We start from the raw sequence: 21030 nt of genomic DNA, 5'->3' as shown, positions 1-21030 counted from the left end.
TTACATTTTACGGAAGGATCTGCTATGCAAGATCTGTCAAAACCTCTTTCTACTTCTCCTTCATTTGCCCCTCTTAGCAAACTTTCAGCCTAGGGAAGGCTTAAATAATATATCTCCAAATCCAAGGAGACAATGGTAAAGGGTTACTACAAGTCACTCTCTTCAAACACCGAACAAGAGACTTTATTTAAAAACAAATAAAAGGCCTAGCCTCCCTACTATACTCTGTCTGTACCCCCTGGAAATTGCCTGCCTGGAAGCTCATGCAGCTTCCTGGAGTTTGCCTTTCAGAGCAGACATCCCCACAGGGACGATCCCAGGATGTCTTTCCCGACATCTCAGGCCAAGAAGCACAAGCAGCATGTGAATCCTGGCCGTATACTGCTCCAGCTCAGCAGGAGTGGCCTGAAAAGGACCATGGCTTTGCTACAACTGCTTTGTAGCCCCAACAAGCAAGCATTTGGCTTGCCGTGAGCCATTTCTCATGCACCCTTTTCCTGCCTCCTCCCTCAGGCACACTGCTTTCACATCAGAAATACTCCCCCAACACTTTTGGAGTTTCTTTCTTACACAGCCTCTGCAAGCCAAGAAAACTGCTCAGATCTATTCAGTAGATTCATTCCTGGTAGTCTTCAAAGGATTGCTAATTCCAGCCTCCTTAAAAAAATGCAGGGCATTCCTCCTCTTACAGCTTTTCTGTCTTCCCTTCTTTCTGTAAGTCAGCACCTGTTGGGCCATAAAACAACAGACCAGAAACACAGTGCACCTGAAACTGTCTGAAGCTTCAGCAGCTTCTGCTATGGGCAGGCAGACTGGACACTCCTTGGAAGGGCAATCCAGCTGCCTATGCAAAACCAGCTTTCTAGAGGAGAGTGGTTCACCCCTGGCTGGCTTGGATTAAGGGCTAACAAGGGTTAACAGTGTTTGCTCCTCTCTCCATCGCACCCCCTCCTCCTCCTCCTCACTGTGCATTTCAGTCAAAGACCTGCTCCCTGGCCAGCCACTGCCGGGATTAGGCTGCTCCAACAGTCTGGCTGACACTCTGTGCAGGAGCAGGGTCCGGGGGTCTGGAGGCAGCACAGGCGAACTGCTGCGCAGTCCTCCAGCAGGAACTCTAGAACTGAAGCAGTAACAATCACCATTCTGAAGATTTTAAAATTATGCAAGTTTAAAACAACCTTTGAAAACACCCAACTTAAGAAAATACCAAATTTCTGGTGGTGGTGTTGTTGTTGTTGTTTGGGAGTTCCCCCCCCCCATCCTTTATTTTTTTTGTACTTTTCTTGTAAGGCTGCAAGTATTTTAGTTACTATGCCTGCTGAGGAGCCATATGGAAAAATCGGTTCTCTCCTCTTAAACTGGTTGCACAGTTTTGATTTTCATGTGCCTACAGAGATCTGAAAAGTCTATGTCGTTTTATTTTATGCTTTTTCGGCAGAGAGGGCAAGTGGTCTGTGGATCATCTGGCCAAGAACACAATAGGTAAGCACAGTATTTTTTTGTGTGACATATTTCCAAGAGTCTGAGAATATATTGTTTGTGTAATTGGGTGAAAATTACCACAGTCTTTAGGATGATGTTCTCTTTGGGATAAGCTGATTATAGGTTTGTTGATCACTTGGTTTGTTTGTTTTCCTGGACAAGAAAAGCTGAGCTGCTGTGGTATCAGTGTGGTTTGCAAGATCCTGTCATTTAAACAGCAGAAAGACTTTTTTTTTAATCCTCTCTGAAGGGGCAGAGCAACTCAGATTCCACTGTCAAAGGTAAAACAAAATATTTGGGGTTATATTTTAAATCTGTAAGCTATTATTAGACTACAAGAACAACAAAGTGGCAAAGTGACTCAGAGTCATAAGGAAAGCTCTAAGAAAATTAAAAATGGAATTGATATAGAAATCTTAACTATTCTTTCAACTTGTTCAGATGAGGGTTTTATCCTGCCTTCAACCAGGTGCTAAAAATGTTAAAAACAGGCAGAAAATATATCAACTTTATTTGGATGTTGAGAGGGACATTCAGATGATCTGGCAGTGATAATTTCCATAATAATCTCACTGATACTAAAGATGTGCTTTATTTTGGGAATCACAGATTTTGTACACAAGAACCTACAGATGTATTCAATAGTATGTTTAAATATGCATGTTTGAAATGGCTTTAAAAAGGAACAGGTCCTTTTATAATGTCACTTTAATTACAATGGACAGAGGGTCTGTTGAACTATAGATTTGACTGCCTGAGATGTTCTGCACATTTGCAGGCACCATGAAGAAAGGGCTGATCTCAGAAACAAGTAAAAATTACAAAGAGCTGAGCCTTTGTCTTTTATGTTCTTTTCTATCATTAGCCAATAATCATATTTAACCAGGATATTTACTCTTTGCTGCTTGTAAGATGGAATAAGCTACTTTTCCCTCAAAAAAGGGATCTTGCTCACAGAGCTCCCTCTGCTTTCCAAATCCCTGAGCTACAGCTGGCACCTGTGTTAAAGGTCTATGCCCTTTCCACTTCCATACTTTTCTTTTTCTGAAGCTGGATGTGGCAGACAAAAGAGTTCTAAGTGTAATCAGTAACCTCACATAGTAGTGTACTGTCAAATTCCTTGTCCTAACCAGAGTGTCCTGTCTGTGTGGCTCTGGGCACTGTACACAACCTTTTAAATAATCTCAGAAATAATGTAAGCATTTGCTGATGATTTTGGGGACTGGTTGTGTACTTTTCTCTCATAGATGCCAAGCTGATAATAAAGCCTCCTGGGAACAGGGACACACTGATTTTTTAAAAATCTTTATCAGAGTGAGTACAATATAGTTGTTTCTGTGAGCAGAAAATGCTGAGACAGACTGGAAGTGATGCAGGTATGAAAATGATGGGCAATAGAAAAATCTAAGAACAAGATTACTGCCCTACAGTAATAAAGCCTTCCTCCAAATGAGATACACAAAGTGCTTAGAATCTCCTAAGTGTCAGTTTAGGCATTCTTACCCAGGATTCTGCACCCTTCATCTAAAAGTATCTTACACAACTCTCAATAAGTCTGATCCTCTTCTCTACACACAGAGAAATAAAAATTCAATGCTCTCTAACCGACCAGCAGCAGCAGTGTTTGGGATGTGACCTCCTGTGAGCTTGAAAGTGACAGCTCCATTACAAACAGCTCAGCCCTGAAATTTAGGAAATGAACACTATGAACTACAAAAAATATTTCTGATGTAATTCTTCACTCATTCTTTCAGCAGTAAAAGATTTTTTTATAACTGTCTTGTGATATTGTACCTGTGCTACATTGACCATATTTTCTACAACAAAAGACTTCATAGCAGCTTCTGCCATTAAATATTTACAGAGAAATCCTCTGAGAAATATTTGTGTGAACTTTAAGCAATTTAGCAAAATGGAGACTGGTACTCTATGAATGCCTGACTTGCTGTGATTATGATAAATACCAGTAAAGGCATAGAAAGTGTCACTGACTATTTTATCCCCCATGACAGCAGTTTCTATTCACTTTTGTCATCTCACTTTGCAGTACTGAAGATGTCCTGGTTCAGGTTTTATCTGCCTCTCCATGTTCTCATGGCAGCTTGCTTGTGCCATTCCATAAAAGCACCTACCACCAGTTCCCAACAGAGCTTCAGGACTGATCTCTTCAATTTCTACCACTCCCTGATACTTGCTGATGGTAAGGAAACTACAGTCCACCTGATGAAGGATATACCCAAAAGGTAAGAGCAAAATCAGCCACTCCTGTTCTCAAAGACTTCCTTGTGGCACTGGTAGTTGCACACTACCAGCACGAGCCAAAAATCTCTATGCACCTGCAGAGCTGTACCAGTGCACACTGAATTTACAGAAGAAGGCCCATTGCTCAAGTGTCATTCCATTGCCCAGAATCTGGAATGAGCCTCTGACATGACGTTTAGGTTCATGTACACATCTCAGGCAGCTTTCTGTGGTGTTTGTCAGAGCAGCAGCACAGCTGACACACAGTGGGTGGGCTCCAGCAGCAAACAGTTGTGCCACAAACAGCCTGGCTTCAGGACTGCAGAGATATCAGTCTGCATTTTACCTATATGCATGGTAAAATACAATTTTACCTAGCAAATTAACTAGCCCCCAAATCAACAGAATATCTGCACAGACATCATCTCAGAGAAACTTCTGCCAGTGTCCTGCATGCTTGGAAGTGGTTTTGTTGGTAAGACCAAAAGCACTTTGGATGTGAAAATTCCACAGATTCTTTGTTTCCCCAAAATATCTGTAAAGTTTTCTGCCATACCTGGATATGTGGGTGATCTGGTTATTACAACTGGTGCTGTATATCTTGGGTAGCAAAGATCAATCTGCTTGTTTGGGAAGAGAACACTTGAAGGGGTTTAGTCAGACTCTATTTTGGGCAGTGACCAACACATACAGATTTTGACATAGACCCAAGTGGTCATGGAGCAGAGGGCGAGCCCAGATGGTTCAGTCTTCACATGAATTGCACAGACAGAAACTGGAACATGGCAATATGTTATATAATGTGATGATGCTCACAAGAGCAAGGAGCTCTCCTTGTTAAAGGAAAAGGGACATTGAAATCTCAGAGACAAGGGAATTTTTCTGTGCTCTTACGGCATATTACAACTGCAATTAGGAGGCAAACCCCCTCAAGTTTAGCATGATCAGGTAAGGTTTTTATGAACCCCAGCCATCCAAACAGAAAGCCAAGAGATGGCAAGTTTTAGCTTAGAGTAAAAGAGTCAAGAATGTGGCCCAGTAGCCATATCTTGAAAGTAAGCCAGACCTCTAGGCTTACATGATCTATCCGTAATGACTAGGCTTGCTTTACTAATAAACAAAAAAAACCCTTGAATTGCCTTCATTTAAGTGCAGAGTGAGTGACCCAAGTCCAAACAGTTCTGTGGCCATACACAGTCTGTACAAAACCAACAGAAACAGAGTGAGACAGGAGGTTGAGCTTTTTTTAGGCAGGAATCAAAGCTGACCAAAGACAGTGATGTCACTTTGTACTGCTCATGCATAGCAGCCTTTGACATAAAGGCAATTAAGGTAGAACTGGCCTGGAGGAAACTGCCATTTACATCTAAAACTGTTCAGGACTGGCTAAAACCAGTCTATTACATCTGCTTCCTCTGACACCCAGGAAGACCTAGATATGCAAGCACACATAAGGGAGGATAGGGTCTAAGAGCCTTCACTAAACTCCAGTCAGGAAACCCTGGGCATAAGTGTACCAAATTCCATAGAGTTAGGTAACGGGTGGTTATCTAGAAGGCAGTTCTATAAACCATATCCATCATCCAAAATAACCAGCTCAGGACTGAGATATGATATTCACCTCAAGTGTGCTAAAATTCAGAGGGAAAAATATTGCCTAAGATACATGAACAAAGCTTTCAGCAAATATTAATCATTAGGGGAAAACAAAGAAAACCCACAGCACGTATTCCTCCCACAGCTGAAGATTTCAGGCATTCACATCCCTTTGTGTGGATGCACCTCAGAGAGCAACAGTCATTTCAATACCACATCAGAACAGCTGATTACAAGGAGTCTCGTGCAAACTTGAACTGCCTGACACTTTCCCTCTTTCTAATCCACATTTACAGGTACTACTTTGTTTTGGAAGAAAGCAGAGTCCTTTCACCTTTCACAATAACTGTGACCCCCTGTGATGTTCCCATCGAATGGAGCATACTTGTGCACAAGGCTTCAGCAAGTTTGCCAGGAAAAGAAACACAAGGTAAGCCTTTCAGCACACAAAGTAAGACCTCTGTCAAAGCAGAGGCAAAGAAACTATAAGTTACTCACGGGGAATTGTGTCACAGGAAATTCCCCACAAGCCTAAACATCTCACACTTCCCTCTCCTGCAAATTGCTGTGGGCTCACCCTGTTTCCATGGATGAAACATGGGAACCCATCAGATTTTGCCCTCAATTCAAGTAAATTAAGGATTATATGTGAAAAAAGTCTACATCTAAGGTTAATATTTGGGAACAGCTGTGGGTCTTTGAGGCTGCACACAGATCAACTCCATAAGCTCTTTGTACTGGGCCAAATTTGGCCCTGCTGCCTTAGCTCTTTTTCTGTGGCTTGGGTCACTTGAGACAGTCATTTGCTCCCCACAGCAAAGCACAAAAGATTTATCCATTTCTTCCTCTAGGATTATCATCCATCATGGCAGTGGGCATTACACTACCAGTAGCCTAAAAGGCAATTCCTTTCCCTTGTATGACCTTTTTCAATTAACATTTCAAACTAAGAATCTGAAAGCTGCCATTAACAAGTCTTACCTGTCAAGCAGGTACACCTGACCGAGTTCAAATTACGCTCCCATGTTTTCCTTCTTCAAAAGAGACAATGGCACAAAACTAATCCAAAGAAAACTCCTATTCTAGAAAGAGTGAGTCTCCTCAAAGTGAAGTACCCTAAGGGACAGCTAATGGAAGAAGAAAATTGTAGGGACATCAGGCATGATACAAGTTAAGCTTTTGCAATCTGTGGTTTCATAATAACAGTGTTTTTGAAAACGTAATTCTACAGCTGCACAGCAGAAATAAAAGCTTCTCAAATTTTATTTTAATAAATTGCCAGTAGCAACATACTTTTACTAAAACATATTTTTAGTCATAATTATTGTTTTCAAGAAGAAAATATGATGTGCCCTAACATATGAACAGTAGAACTTATATGATATGCTTTATTTCACATTGGTTAAAACAGAAGTTACAAGTCTGCTTTTTGCCTGCAGGTGACCATGATACACAGGAGGTCTCAAAATCTCAGAAGGCCCCAAGCGTGGTCTCCACCATTTTTAACTACAAGGGAAATTCTGTAGAGACTTACATGGGTATGTCTTCTCATTCTGCCCTTTACATGCTGGAGTTCTTATCCACTGAGCGAGACACACACATTACTGTGTACCTAACGACTGACACAACATCTGGGCACCTCTATCCTGAGCTTCCAATGGATCCACGCATAGATGTTATTGGAGTTGGGCATACAACTGTGACTCTGACCTGGAAACACAGTCCTTCTGTCCTGCAACATAGAGAAAGCATCCAGTACTGCCTCCTAGTTAACGAGAAGCACAACTACAAGAGCTTATGTGCTGCTGAGACAGCAATCAGGTCCTCTGGAATGAAGCTGCCACCTACACTGGCTTTGTCCCTCTCTCCGTACCTTCTCGAGCCGCAGCAGGTGATGATACTGTCCAACAGTGAACTGAGCATCATCAACAAAGTGAGCAGTGGGGAAGTCCGGCAGATCTGCATGGGCACCAAGAACACTTACACAGTGCCCAACCTCAGCCCCAGCACCCAGTATTACTTTGATGTTTTTGTTGTCAACCTCCTCACAAATGCCAGCGCCGCTTACACCGGGACGTTTGCAAGGACCCTGGAAGAACCCGAACCCAAGGTGACCGAGCTGAAAGATGGGAAAGTGATTCAGGTTGTCCTGGATGGGCAAAAGCAGAAATCCTACAGCCTGCAGTACCAGGCGAGGCACAAGAAAGTGCAGTTCTCCTTTCAGTTGTGTCGTGGTCAAGTACGGGTTCACATAACAAGGAACAGCAAAACGGTGGCATCGGAAAACATCTCAGGGCTGAAGTATTTCTCTCTGAAGGGAAAGCTGCTGGACACGTATCTGGTGCAGCTGAGGTCCACAGAGGAATCTAACTCTTCTGTGAAAGTTCAGGTGTCCCCGCATTTCCACAAGCCTTTATTCCCACTTCTTCCAGAGAGCTTAAAAATCAAGTCCTTCAGTAAACTGAGAACCTGCAACTCTGTGACCATTGCCTGGCTGGGAACACAGGAGAAGAGCAAGTACTGTGTGTACAAGAGAAGGATTGAGGAAGATCAGGTCTGGAGGGAACTGCAGAGTGCAGACAGGTGCTCTGGACCTGAATCTCGGCACAAATCAGAGAAAGTACTGTGCAAGTATTTCTATGATCTGAATCTCCAGCGAGCCGTCACCACAGAGACCATCAAAGGGCTGGATGCAGGAACACTTTACTTGTTTGATGTTTATCTCTTTGGGCCATCTGGCATCCCTGTCAGATATCACAGCAAAGTTGTGAAGACCAGAAAAAAATGCTGAAGGTTTTAAAGACAAGTTTTGAAGTGAGTGAATGAAGACTTCTCAAAATCTACACCAATCCATGTCATAGCCTGTGCAGTTTAAAATATACTGAGACAGAAAAAATAAAAAGCCATGAGATTCTACAGAGAAAAAAAAAATCTTAGTTGTCTAGACCATTACACTTACTTTTACATCTCCTCTCCTGTGTAGGGTGAGGTTTTTTCTTTTCCTATCTCATTCAGACATCAAAAAGAGACCTGTGAAACAAACCCACGTATGTGGAAATAAAATACCCTAATGGCACCTATGAGAAATAGATTGGTTACCTAAAATGCTTCTGAAATCCAGTACAGAAGTGCTGGGAAATGCCTCACAAGAAGCACACATTATTTTCAAATCCCAGAGAGTTTTTCCACTTTCTGTAACTCACTGAAGTAACGAGGAACTGAGAGACCCCACAAGGCAGGCTACTCTTGAGAAACTGAACTTCCTCCCTGCTTGAACAGAGATGGAAACAACAAGAAATTAAAAGAAGCAGTGCAACTGGTGTAAAGCTCCACACCTCGAGTGAAGCAGGCTGAAATACATCTTCCCCTGTTACCCATGTGTTTGCTTGGTTTCATTTCTATAGAGAAACTGTGCTTGATTAGAAACACAAAATTCAGGCCAGGAACTAGCTCTGGATCCAGCTTTTCTGGGGAGTATACAAACACACTGCTGTGCTGCTGCCCATTGAGGAAAGCAGCAAGTGGGGAATTCTGCCACGGAAAGAAGATTTATCTATAACCTCAGATATCGAGCCCCTGTCTATGACTGTGTGACTCCTGAGTGTAATATATTCATCTTTAAATGAGCCTATATCAATTAATGCATTGCTTTGAGAAAAACTAAATGTGGTTTTCCTATTAAATACCATGGAGGAAAAAAATATTTGTAGTAAAAATTCTGACAAACACTTCTTAGTTGCCTTGTTTCATTGATTACTTTCCTTAGATGACATGAGATAGTAAAAAAAAAAAAACTGGAAAAAATTAAACCCCCTTGTGCTCAATGTCAATTATCAGCAGAAAATATTTTGCACACAGGCTCTGGAATTTACATATGAAGAAAATACATAAATTATTAGTTCCATTATTGTATATTTCAGAAGTTCTCTTGCAATTCAAGGCCATCAAGGTTCTAGTTTGAGCAGTTATTGCCTCCAAGCATGTTTGGAGGCCCTTGGTAAGGACTGAAATCAGTCCTGTGTGCAGACATAGAGGTTTGTGTGTTCCCTGCTCCAAAGACCCTCTACCCTGTGCACCCTGCACAGCACACATCACACATTAGCAGACTCTTCTACCCCAGATGAGGGGCTCAGGCCTTCACAGGGGAGCAGCTGCAGTATCTGGGCTTTGGCTGGGCTTTACATTCCTGCAGGCACCTCTCTGGACTGAGCAGTGCCACAGCAGGAGCCACGTGCTCTGCAGCCTCCTGTCCACACTCCACAGGCCTTTTGGCTGATTACAGGGGCTGGCAGCTGCACTGCCTTCATTCCAAGGCAGGCCTCCTCTTCATTTGGCTCCTGCCAAAAATAATCTGAGCTAAGAGGGCAAGAGAGGTCATCTCCACTTGGAAGTCTTCATGTTTTCTGCCTTCCTCCTCCATTTCAGGCATTTATATGCTGGATGAATTTCACTTAGATGCCCTGCAACTGACTGTAATAACCATGATAATAATAGAGGAGGAACAGGAAGATCTGATTAACTGCAGATACAATATATTCTTAACCCACTGCCCTCAATCAGACCATTAACCCTTGCTTTAGCCCTCTACAAATGCTACAAAAATGTCACTTGGCTGAGGAAGATACATCATCACATTGTTCAATATTTGTGTTTCTACTGAAGGTTTTTTACAACAGAACTGGCTTTGGACTTCTCAGCAAAAACTTGGTTTTGTGCTGTAGCCAAGAGGTCCAAGGAAGGTATAGGAAAGCCTGGCAGAGGGCAGAGAACTTAGAAGTCAAAGGTGACACAGAAGCAAAGGCTTGGTGCAGCACCAGGTTGACTGACAGTTAATCAGAACCTGGAGGGAAAGAGTTCAGGTTTGGAGATCAGCAGATATTTCAGGGGGACTTTGAAAAGAGCCAGAAGATTCTCTTCTTCACTCCACCTCTCCCTGGTCATTGTCACATGCAGAGGACTGGTTGAGGCAGAGACCAGTAGGAAGCTCTGAAGACCAAAACTTACAGCTCCTGTGCCCCAAGCAGAGCAGTGACCACTGCAGCTGCTGGGAGGGCTGATGCCAGTCCCTCACTCAGGAGGAGCTGCCCGCCACACGTAGTAGGCACCCCATCAGCAAAGGCCCCTGTGCACAGGAGAGAGAGCCTGGATGTAGGGAGGAACATGCTGTTCTGTCAAGACTTATTGTCTCTAATATAAGCAGAGCAGGCAACCTGCCCTGCAGGTGACAACCCACTTTGCTTATGTGTGCAGCCAGCCATGCCCTGTAATACAGGCCCCAGGAGCAGCAGGGAATATTCCCCTCTGTTGATCTTTCCACTGTGATTCTGCCTGTGTGCACCAGGCTGCAAACCTGATATCAATTCACCCATTACCCTGCTTATGGGGCAGCCTTTGGGTGCACTGGTTTCAGTTGGGTGTCACTTTGCTGACTGCTGTCCTGGAAGTTTGAGAGGTTTATCCACAACAAAACCAAAGGTGCTGCTCTTCTCACCCCTACATAAGCAGTTCCTTAAGTGCACAGCTCCCCATCTTCAGCACTCAGCAGTTCTTTTCTTTCAAAGCAGTTTGGCATCTTTAGTTTTTTCTCTTCACATTTGACTAGTCCCTTGACTATTGCAGTCTGACCATAAACATTTCCCAAGCCACATTTACCTACTTTCTTGTCTTCATGCTTTCAGCAGTCCTTGCTCAAGTTCCTTCAGTTCAGCCTGTCCTAAGCTGTCACCAGCTCTTCCCATCTGCTCCCCCCATCCTTGCTGAGTCTGAGTCACCTCAGAAGTGCAGACAGATCTCTTCATGGAGAACATCTCAAAATGCTTTGCTCTTGTGGATCATTTAGTGTAAGTTGTCGACATTGTTATCAGGCCAAGGTATTTTTTCTGGTGTTCAGTAGTGGGTCCCAGCTTTTTTGTGTGCTTCCAGCTAATGTATCTCATCCTGTCACAGCCAAGATTGAAGGCCATGCACCTCTTTCCAATTTTTACAGAGTTTCTACCACTGTTTCCACATGGGAAGTGGGGATCAGGGTACCAAAAGCAGAGCAGATAAGAGAAAACAGGTTTCATTACACATCCACTTCCCCTGTGGGTTCAGCCTCACAAATCCAAACTAGCACTGGTGAAGTGAGGTGCTGGTGTCTGAAGCAGTGAAATAATAGAGCACAGCCTAAAGTCTGCCATTGTGGATGGCTCTTGGCCACACACCAGTACAGGTAGAGGCTCTTCAGCATCCCCTTCCAGGGTTTCACACAACTGCTACTGATACAAACTTTGAAATATAACTTAACACAGTAATAATTGCTTTCTTAATTTATACACTTTGAAAGATACTGCTATCTGAAACCAGTGTAGAGGTTTCTAACACTGGGTTCAAGGACTAATGACATTTATGAGTTAATATTTAACTGACAACAAGAATAATCTATTTTGTCATTCCTTTTCTCTCCTGTAATTAACAGCCCATTTATTCATTCATTCCCTATTACTTTGAGTTTCCTAACAAATGTAAATACCCTTCAAAGTGAATCTGGAAGTTCTTTAAGAAATTGTTCCCCATCTGCCCACATTGAGGGATACATTCACAGCTTTAAGGAATTTTTTTTTTCCCCAGTTTCATCTTAGTATCTTTGCATGTTTTTTCTGTCTAACGCTTTCCCACTTGGAAGACTTCCTTCTAGCTTAAGCAACATGTTAAGATAGTTCTGCTATTTTGGCCCCAGGTGCTGGAGGGAAATCCTGCTCATGATTTGCTTTCATACACAGAGCTGATGTTGGTTTATATGTATACACATCACCCCCAGTCTGGGCTCCATTATTATTAGCTGTTGGGTTTTGTGGGTAGAATTTAGGAACCACAGACACTGCAGTTAAACATCTTGGACACATGTGGCTTTGCACAAGGCTTAAAATCTAATTTTGAAAGTCAAATAATATTAGCACTTGACAGCAAGTCCAAGCCAATGACCCCAAAATGCCAAAGGCTTTCAGGTGCTCTTAGAGAAACTGAAGCTCTCTGGCATTTAGAGAAAAAATGAATAGCAGCTGAGTAGCCATTCAGCAAAATAACCCATCCAGGCAAAACAAAATAGATGGTGTCTTTAGGGATGAAGATGAACAGAAGATGCACAGCTGCTCATCAGTGTTACCTCTCCTGCACACACTGGATTGAGAAATCAACAGCATAACAGAGCACAAACAGGGCAATGTGCTTCTCTTGCACAACAACAGGTATTTCCTAGGCCAGTCTGTCAAGGAATATTAAATAACAGCATCGTAAAGAGCAGCTAAATTTACTAGAAGAGGCAAACAACAAGTACGTCTTGATCCTGCCTTGCATTCTTCCGCACAGAAACACGATGTAATTCAAGGATAAGCCCAGAGGACACTGGGCTAACAATCACCTCTGGCATGAGCCGCTGTCGCTCCAGCATCGCCGGGATGCTGCCGGGAGCTGGCCGAGCATCCCAGGCAGCACATGGAATGCTGTGTTGCCGCCAGGTCTGCGGGCACGAGAGGGCACTGTCAGGCTGGATGAGAAGCGGGAAAAGCTGACTTGATAAGGCTTATCAGGAGCAAATATTTCCACAGATTTAACAAGTCGAGCATCTTTTTGATAATATTATGAGGCAGAATGGATGGAAGGAAAGTCCAAGGAGCTTACATTTTATTTCCTTTTAGCCTTTCGAATCTTCCAAGTTTGATGGGTTTTTGTTTAAAATTAAAGTGCAGAAAAAGTGACAACCGAGGCACAATAAAAGGTAGGAAAGGACTGCAACAGCAGTGCTCCCACTGAGGTGTTCAACACTGCCAGTACTGATGGGACTAAAGCAGCTATAAAACAGAAAAATACTGTGGTGCTGAGGACAGTTACAGAGTTCACGAGGTTTAAGTGGGGAGTGTTAGTTCAGGCACAAACTGTCCAGCAAGTTGTGATCCCCATGACAAGTCCCTATCCTCTCCCTATCCTGAGGGAGATTCTCTGGAATATTACTTCCCTGTCTCACCAATTTAGAGATTCACCCCCCACCACAGCTGGATGTCCCATCTATGTGTATAGATGGGGCATGGGAAACAGCACTGTTTGACAGGGACTTGTTCCTTGGGGAATTTGGTCACTGACCTTGTAGCCCCTATGAGAGAGGAAGACAGGGACTAAGAGCCATCCCTAGAAAACTGCATCCCCTGACCTATGCTGCTTTTGCACTGAGGAAGGTTCTCTGAAATTCTGCTTCTCTACCTCAGATTTACAAAAGCATTTGAACAAGGGCAGCCTTGCCAGGGCTGAGAGCAGAGGAGACCAAGAGAGTAAGCACCAGAGGCTGCTGGGTTTTTTAGCAGGTATTGGTATCAGTGACACAGGAGGGGCTTTGAGAAGGTGACCCAGGAGCTCAGTTTCAAAAGGTTTTTTTCAGACTGCCGTGGTAATTTGCTCTGAAAGCAGAACCCAGTAAGAAGAGAGACCACCAGGTGCTAGGGTGAAAGCAGAAGAAAACCATGAAGAATCAGAAGGTAATGAGGTAAAATTTGAGTTTGTTAGAAGCTTTCAAGGAAAGAAAGGGCCCACATTTGGCACCGAACTCCTATTTTTGCAAGTCACCTACTCAGGAAGCCTTTTTACCTGGACAGACATTTCTCCAGAATGACACTCATTTTCAGAAGGGCTCTGCAGGAGCCCTGATAAGGGCTGCCAGTGGGATACATCAGTCCTGGCCCTTCCTGCAGCATTTTCCAGGCACCAGCACCACAGTGGTAACTGATACCAATAATTTTTTCATTCTCTTCCCAGCAGCAAGAAGATTGTTCTTGACTGAGCTTCACTGCTGATTAATTTGTCTGACAGTCACTGCCAGCACATAAGCCCACTAAGTCCCCAGTATTCCTGTAGCTTGACTCACACAAATAGGAGAACTCAGCATGTTGTCTGTCCCAAGCCTATGGCCCTAAGGAAATACACAATCTGAGTCTCCTTTAGAGGCCTCTGAAAATAACCACATATAGCACACTGTCAAGGTAATGTGCTGTTAGAGCTGGATCTCACATGTAACAGATCCACTACATAAAAAACACCACAAAACCAAAGCAGGGGCTCGAGGCAAATAGTCAAAGTCTGGCTGTCCTGCTTTTCACTTTCCTCAGGGAAACATAGTTCAAAATCAGCCTAGCAACACCCAAAGTGGTTCTACATAGCACAGCTGAGGTGGTACCACTTTTGAGGAAAATCACTGAGTTTAAAGATAGAAAGTACCAGTGTGGGGTCCCACACTTTCTGTGAAGGTAGGAGATGGCTTTAAAGATATTAAATGTATCTCTACTGTGACCTTATCTGACTCACCTAAGGCCACAGACATCACCAGAGAGCTTAAGGTTGGCTATTTGAGCTTCTCTCAGGTACAGGAGTGCAGAAAAACAGATTTCCTGATGTGTCCCAATGGAGAGTTTCACAGATATACCTCTCAAACAGCTGAGGAACACAGCTGTCTGTCTTGTTTCCTGGACCTCATCAGTAAGGTAAGATAGATCAAGAAATGAACTGTTCAAAATATGCTGTCTGGTTGGAAAAATTTTTTAATTCAACACTTCTGCTTGCAAATAACTGATAACATTGTATCACGCTAAGTAAATCTATAAGATGTGTAAGTGGGAATCTATAAGGCCTCTTTTTGAAACCATATTCATTTTCATAGATGTGCTCCAAACAACTTAATATATGTTACTACAGATATCAAGTTATCCCTGAACAATGTGTTAGTGGCGCTCTGGGCACTACTAGGGAAGGGAGCTAAAGCTCTCTCTACATACTCATCCAGACACACACACATAAGACTCCTTAACAAATCTGTGCTTTCAAACTGAACTTTTCTTGGAAGAAGTTTACCATGAGCAGGGACTGGATAAATTTGCCATAAAACATAAACATTGATACATTTCAGAAATAAAACAATCACAAAGAGTGAAAAGAGGGATGGGTCAGAGCTGTGTTTCCCACAATTTCAGGAGTTACAACACACCCAGCATTGTTGATTCTCACTGTGTTTCCAGAACATTTGCAGCACTGTGATAAGGTTAGTTGAGTAGGACAAGCAGAACTATTACTATTCACTGCACTGGTGGCAAGGGTTCATCTCCTAATGCTTCACACACCAAACCCCTACGATTAGGGAGTGAATTCTCTCTTTCCCTTTTCCACTCTTGATACATAGAAAGCAGTCATAAGCATGAGCTACTTGACTTAACAGTATCTTAATGTTATGATTTGGGTCCAGTTTCATGATTTTTAAGCATTTGGAGTTGACAGTACTCATGACTGTGGCTTGTCAGCTGCAGATCATGAGGGACCATGAAAGAAAGAACAGTTTGCTTACAGTGACAATGAGGAAGCATCAAGATGCTTACTGGACATGGTGGAAAGTTTTAGCTTGGAGGATTCTTTGGCTTTTTTCATATAGAAGAATCTCAACCCAAGAGGGAACCAATATTAAGCACTACAGTTGGTGATTAGTGCCTTTGAGGACAGACATCCACCCACAGAGAAGGATTCTTTATCTACAACTCAAAGGACACACTGGGCTGATCTAAAAAAAAAAGTAAAATATTTCTATTCAAGCAGTTAGTTTCATAAGTGGGCCAAAACCTCTGGCTTTATTATGTGGTACAGTCCTCAAAGCCAGATTTTCAAAAGCATGTAGTGCCAGTTTCTCAGCTCAGACTGAGAACCCACAAATTGGCCAGACCATCAGCAGTGCTTTGCATATATTATCTCCTATTGGGACAAAATCCTTCCAAATCTGTCCATAACTCAGTGAAACCACAACAGTTACATCTGCAAACAATTTGGGCCATAATATTTTCTTCCCTAGTCATATTTATGCAAAGGAAAAAAGTGTTACTTTTACAGTGACTACATTGCCCTTGTCATTCACATGTACTGATGCTCAGCTTTTCTAGAACACCAGGGAGAAAGCAGTAAGGTGTTTTATTTGGGTTTTTTTCCCCCTTCCAGAAATAGAATATAATTACTTCACCTACAAAGAAGTAGTCAACTCTAACTCCGAAATAGAACTATTCTATGACTAAAGAGGAAATAATTCACTTTGAAATGAAATTTCTCTCTGATATCACAACTCCTACTCATGCAAATGGCTTTTGTTTGCAAGGGTAGTTATTCTTGATGAAAGGACTCAACAATGGAATTTAAAGGTGACTCAGAACATGAAAAAACTAAGTCTAGTTCTAAACAGGACATTAGAGTGGAAATTTTCAGTTCACTTTGTGTTGGGCCCAGTCAGTTCTGACTAGAATAACTGACAATTACATTATTCAATAGCCTTTTGAGCCTCAGAAATTGGCAGCAAACCTAATATTTCAGCTATTTGGATAAAACTGTTCCTTGTCTCTAGGGTATTGCTGTTTATTTGCCTCAACCCTAGTAATTTCTTCTTAACAGGTATTCAGGAAATGTGTGATAGCAGAATTGATCAGTCAAAGCATACCAAACATTCTTTTCCAGAGGATTGTGAAATAGTTCATTTAAGTAGTTCTTTTGTAACATCCCTTTGGCCACACTGTCCCTCCCACCAGCTCCTTATAAGAACCATGGAATCACATCTGTTATTGTCCCACTACAGCTTCTTTCTCTACAGACTTAAGCGAAATATTCACATACACTTTTACTTCATTTAAAGCAGGAAGATACCTTTCCCCCACACACACAACAGAACAGTTCCCCACCCACTCTCCCAGGAAAGTATGTAAATTGTCATAGCAAGGCCCAGTGACATCCAATAGTAAAACTGTAAGCATGTTCATGTCCCACTGTTAAGGGAAATTTAAAGGTAAGTAAATGGAATTATAAAAATAGTCTAAAGACCAAGTCTTAAGAAGGAAACTAGAAAGAATTAATTATAGCCTTCAGACAGGAAGGAGTCAGATCCCTGTGTTTAAGGGTTACTTGGGCAGGTAAAGAGACTGGCTTGCAGTCACCTCCTGAGGACCTCTCCTGACTCTGTAGGGTTTCTGGCTCTGTTTGGGGTGGCAGACTCTTTCCCCTTGCACCAAACCCTCAGCTGCTGCAGGGGGGTTCCTTCACACATCCCCCAGCACACCATCTGCCCTGTGGGGTGGATTCACTGTAGTGTCACCAGCTGTGCACACTCAGAGGCTCTGAAAAGGATGCAAAATAAGGGGCATTACTGCCACCTATCCATACTGCATTTCCCACATTCAGAGAGGCATCTCTCTGTTTCCGGGAAGTCAGGCAGGACAAGCAGATTGCAACACTGTGGCAAGAACACAAGGGAAAAAAAAAAACAAACAAAAAAAAAACAACACACAAAGCTAGGATCCCTATCTGAATTTTGTATTCCCAGTAGAGTAAGGGTGAACAGCATTTGGCCTTTTGGGAAATTATGGGTTACTTTCAGAACACAGCTTTGATTTAAGTTCTAGTTGGTTTGGTTCAGGCTTGTGTCCAAACCTTCTAAAAAACAGTTCAGTTAGAACACTTAAAGGAAGTAGTATAGGGTTTACTGCACTTTTTCCTTTAACAGTGAAATGTTTTGACTGGAAGCAATTTAGGTCAGGAGTCTTTTTTTTTATTGTATGCATATTCAGGCCACAGGACTGATCCTGATGGGCTTAAGTGCAGTAATAAATGTTCTGGACACCCATTGTTTATTCCCACTTTAAAGTAGCTGAAGAATTTTTACCATTAGGTGGCACCAGAGAATATTTGAACAATAACAGGAAGGACCTCTGCGATCTGGGGTAGTCTTAAAGCAGATGTAACCACCAAATTAAAAAATAGTCATCTTCACTCTGCATATGAGCTCTTTAATTACTTGACAACAAGTGATACAGAGTTCATCAGAAGGCAAGTTACAACTAAATCCATGATTTCTTAATTAGCAAGTGTTTTTTATTCTTAATCACAAGTAAGTACTTAATGTGAAATTGAGATACAGTTCGGTTTAACTGAGATGAATGGCTTTGTAGTGTTTTATTTGTCTTGCTGAAAAGAAAAATATATCTCTGTCCAGACAATTCCAAATGTGGGCTGTTAAAAAGAACCCTTTCAAGAGTTCTTGTGCATATCTGGTACAAATCCAGCTAGGTCTATGAATAATTTACCAGCTAATGAGCTCTTTTCTGTTTATGAAATAATACTCTTAAGAATAATAAGGCAGGACACAAGCAGTAGCCATATGTTTCTTCTCAAATTCCAGCCAGACAAATGACTTGAAAATTGCTGTTGCAAGAACTTCTAAAGCATATGGCTAAGTACATGGAATTTGTTAACTTCTTGTGTCAGATCCAAGAGTTTCCAATTATCAACAAAAGATGGCATACCAACCCAATTACTCCTGATATATTCCAGTCAAGACAGATTCCAAGTAACCATAGCTGTGTGGGTGTATGTGGTTTGAAATAACAGGAATCACTGCAAATTTAGTGTAAATAAAAAAAGTAGGCCTACAGATCACATCCAGACAAATGTGTCCCAGTGTGCCGAATGTACTTTCAACAGGAAGCAGGAATTCTTAGGCATTCTACCAGCCCTGACTTCAAGCCACCATAAACTATTAGAGGTACATTTACTTTCCAGCACTACAGAAAACTCCTGCAACAGCTTCTTTCATTTGTCAGAGGGGAAAATAAATACGAGTCCTACATAAGAAAAATGAACCAAATAATTTTTTTTTTTTTAAATTATTAATTGCAGATTGCTTTTTAAGGCAACATTTTTGTCATGCTGGGCAAACGTGAGGCTACAATTAACAGTCAGGACACTGGTACATCATGCACATTACTGACACATCTGACTAAGCAGCTGAGTCTGGTCCCGGGTTCTTACTCACGGCAGTGCTTAGCCCCAGACCCTGTGGACACAATGGGTTTTCATACTGTGCCTTCATCAAAGTATCTCCAGCCATTCTACTTGACAGTGCAATGGAAAAATAATTATATATTCACAACAATGAACCAGAACTCATAAAACCTCTAAGGACAAACCATGAGGAATGCATTCGTACACTAAAAAAATATTTCATATTCATACTGCAAAATTTATTACATCATCTTGAGGGCTACATAAACTGTCAAGGATTACTCCCACTGTACTAGGTCAGTGTGTCAACCCAGGTCAATGACAACAAATTCTTCACTAATAATTTTCTGAGTTAATTTTTGTTTTAATCACACAGCCCACAAGGAAGATAAAGGTCCATAGGTCACTTCATGCTGCATTTATGTTTGAATTCAGCATGTTGAAAGTCACTGCTTTGGTCCTTCATATTTAGCTTCCAACAACTGTGACCGCTCAAGGTTTAAGTCGTGGGTGGTAGTAAAACACACTAAAAGACAATTATCCATAGGCAAGCCAGTGACTGAGATGTTGGCCTTTTGGTCAGCCACAGCCCCACAGGCACTTCTCAGACCCAGGTTCTCTTGGGTCACGTTGCTCAATCCCCCACCAGAGTAGATTTCTCTTACTACAGGACAGACCTCTTGCTTGCTCTGGTGAGAGTAATGCCTGACTAAAGCCTACTGGAATATCCCTGACAGGCCACTTGCTGAGGAAAAAGCCTGAAAGAAATCATGCCACTGGTGAAGGGAGAGCAAAAAGCCCTGCAAAGCAGCAGTACTTGGGACACTAGTGTAAAAAGCAGCCAGGGTTTGTTTAGCTAAACACCTGATCTAATTAATGCATCATGAGAGAAAACAAGAGGTGAAAAATGACATTTTGTACCTTCCTAAATTTCTTTAACTACAGCAGGAAGATTCAAAAAACCTTGAAGTTACTCTGAAATTTGCTATCTCCATGCATTCTGAGTATAGATGACTGATGTATTTCTCCCAAACACAAGATTAAAACTAAACTGTTGCTCCTTATCAGAGCAAATAATACCTGGCACTGTTCATAGGCATTTCCAATATTAACCCACCTGTAAACCAAAGAAAACATTTTCTCATAGCTCAGGAATCACAATGCCATGGCAGCTCATTTCTAAAACACAGGAATGTTGCTTGTGAAACATAACCTGGTCTGAGCACATGGAGGTTTTCAATGATTAGCTATTGTTTTATCAGCTCCATGACAGAAAAGGATGAATTTTCACCAGGATGTTAATGATATCTAACTGGCAATGCTTCCTCACCACCAGAATAAATATTAGTAGTGAATATGTTTTCCTAAGTATCCTTATACACTTTTTTTCCTACTAAAATGTGGAAAAAGCATTCAAAAGTCTGTGCCACAAATCAAAACACCCACTTCTAAGTCAGCAACAATCCACCTGACACTAGTCCCCGCCGCACATTAGGTTCCCCTTGTCAAACTTGGGCTCTCTCAGGCCTGCACATAACAGCAGTCAACTACAAATTTCTATCTCCTCCTTTTCATGTTACTTTTGGAGATTTCTCCCCAAAGTACATTGTTTTACATGCCTCAGTTTGAAGCATGTGACTCCCTTCTAGCAGCATTTAAGTAGACACATGAATTCAATCACATAATTAAGCCTATTGATTTTGGTGAGGCTATCTGTACACACGAAGCCAGGCTTAAGCACCACAGTGAACGATGGCCTTTCTTTATAATTTCATATACTGTCTAGAATTATCTAGCTATCTTAATATCAAGAAATGTGTGTGCAATCAGTCAGCTTGAGCTGTTGCAACATAGTTGTGCCAATTTTTTGTGGTATTAGCTAAACATTGA

The 21030-nt window shown here is 42.0% G+C and overlaps 1 protein-coding gene across 1 annotated transcript; it reads left to right on the top strand.

The window, feature by feature from the left end:
* Nucleotides 1-990: 990 nt before the first annotated feature.
* Nucleotides 991-9050, top strand: LOC113950182 (protein NDNF-like). The gene is made up of 4 exons (XM_027649669.1): nucleotides 991-1482; nucleotides 3530-3725; nucleotides 5616-5749; nucleotides 6759-9050. The coding sequence occupies exons 2-4, from the start codon at nucleotides 3538-3540 to the stop codon at nucleotides 8108-8110; spliced, it is 1674 nt and encodes a 557-aa protein (XP_027505470.1). The 5' UTR covers nucleotides 991-1482; nucleotides 3530-3537; the 3' UTR covers nucleotides 8111-9050.
* Nucleotides 9051-21030: the final 11980 nt, after the last annotated feature.

This window comes from Corapipo altera, unplaced genomic scaffold (genome assembly GCF_003945725.1).
Source record: "Corapipo altera isolate COAL_440 unplaced genomic scaffold, ASM394572v1 53, whole genome shotgun sequence".
Classification (NCBI taxonomy): Eukaryota; Metazoa; Chordata; class Aves; order Passeriformes; family Pipridae; genus Corapipo; species Corapipo altera.
The sequence above is the reverse complement of the archived record's forward strand: the minus strand, read 5'-3'. Positions and strand labels throughout refer to the sequence as shown.

Excerpts from the sequence above, each read along its gene's own strand:
- LOC113950182 (XM_027649669.1), top strand. The coding sequence starts at position 3,538 with ATGTCCTGGTTCAGGTTTTATCTGCCTCTCCATGTTCTCATGGCAGCT. Across the intron at positions 3,726-5,615 it reads ATGAAGGATATACCCAAAAG|GTACTACTTTGTTTTGGAAG; the intron begins GTAAGAGCAAAA and ends CCACATTTACAG. Across the intron at positions 5,750-6,758 it reads GCCAGGAAAAGAAACACAAG|GTGACCATGATACACAGGAG; the intron begins GTAAGCCTTTCA and ends TTTTGCCTGCAG.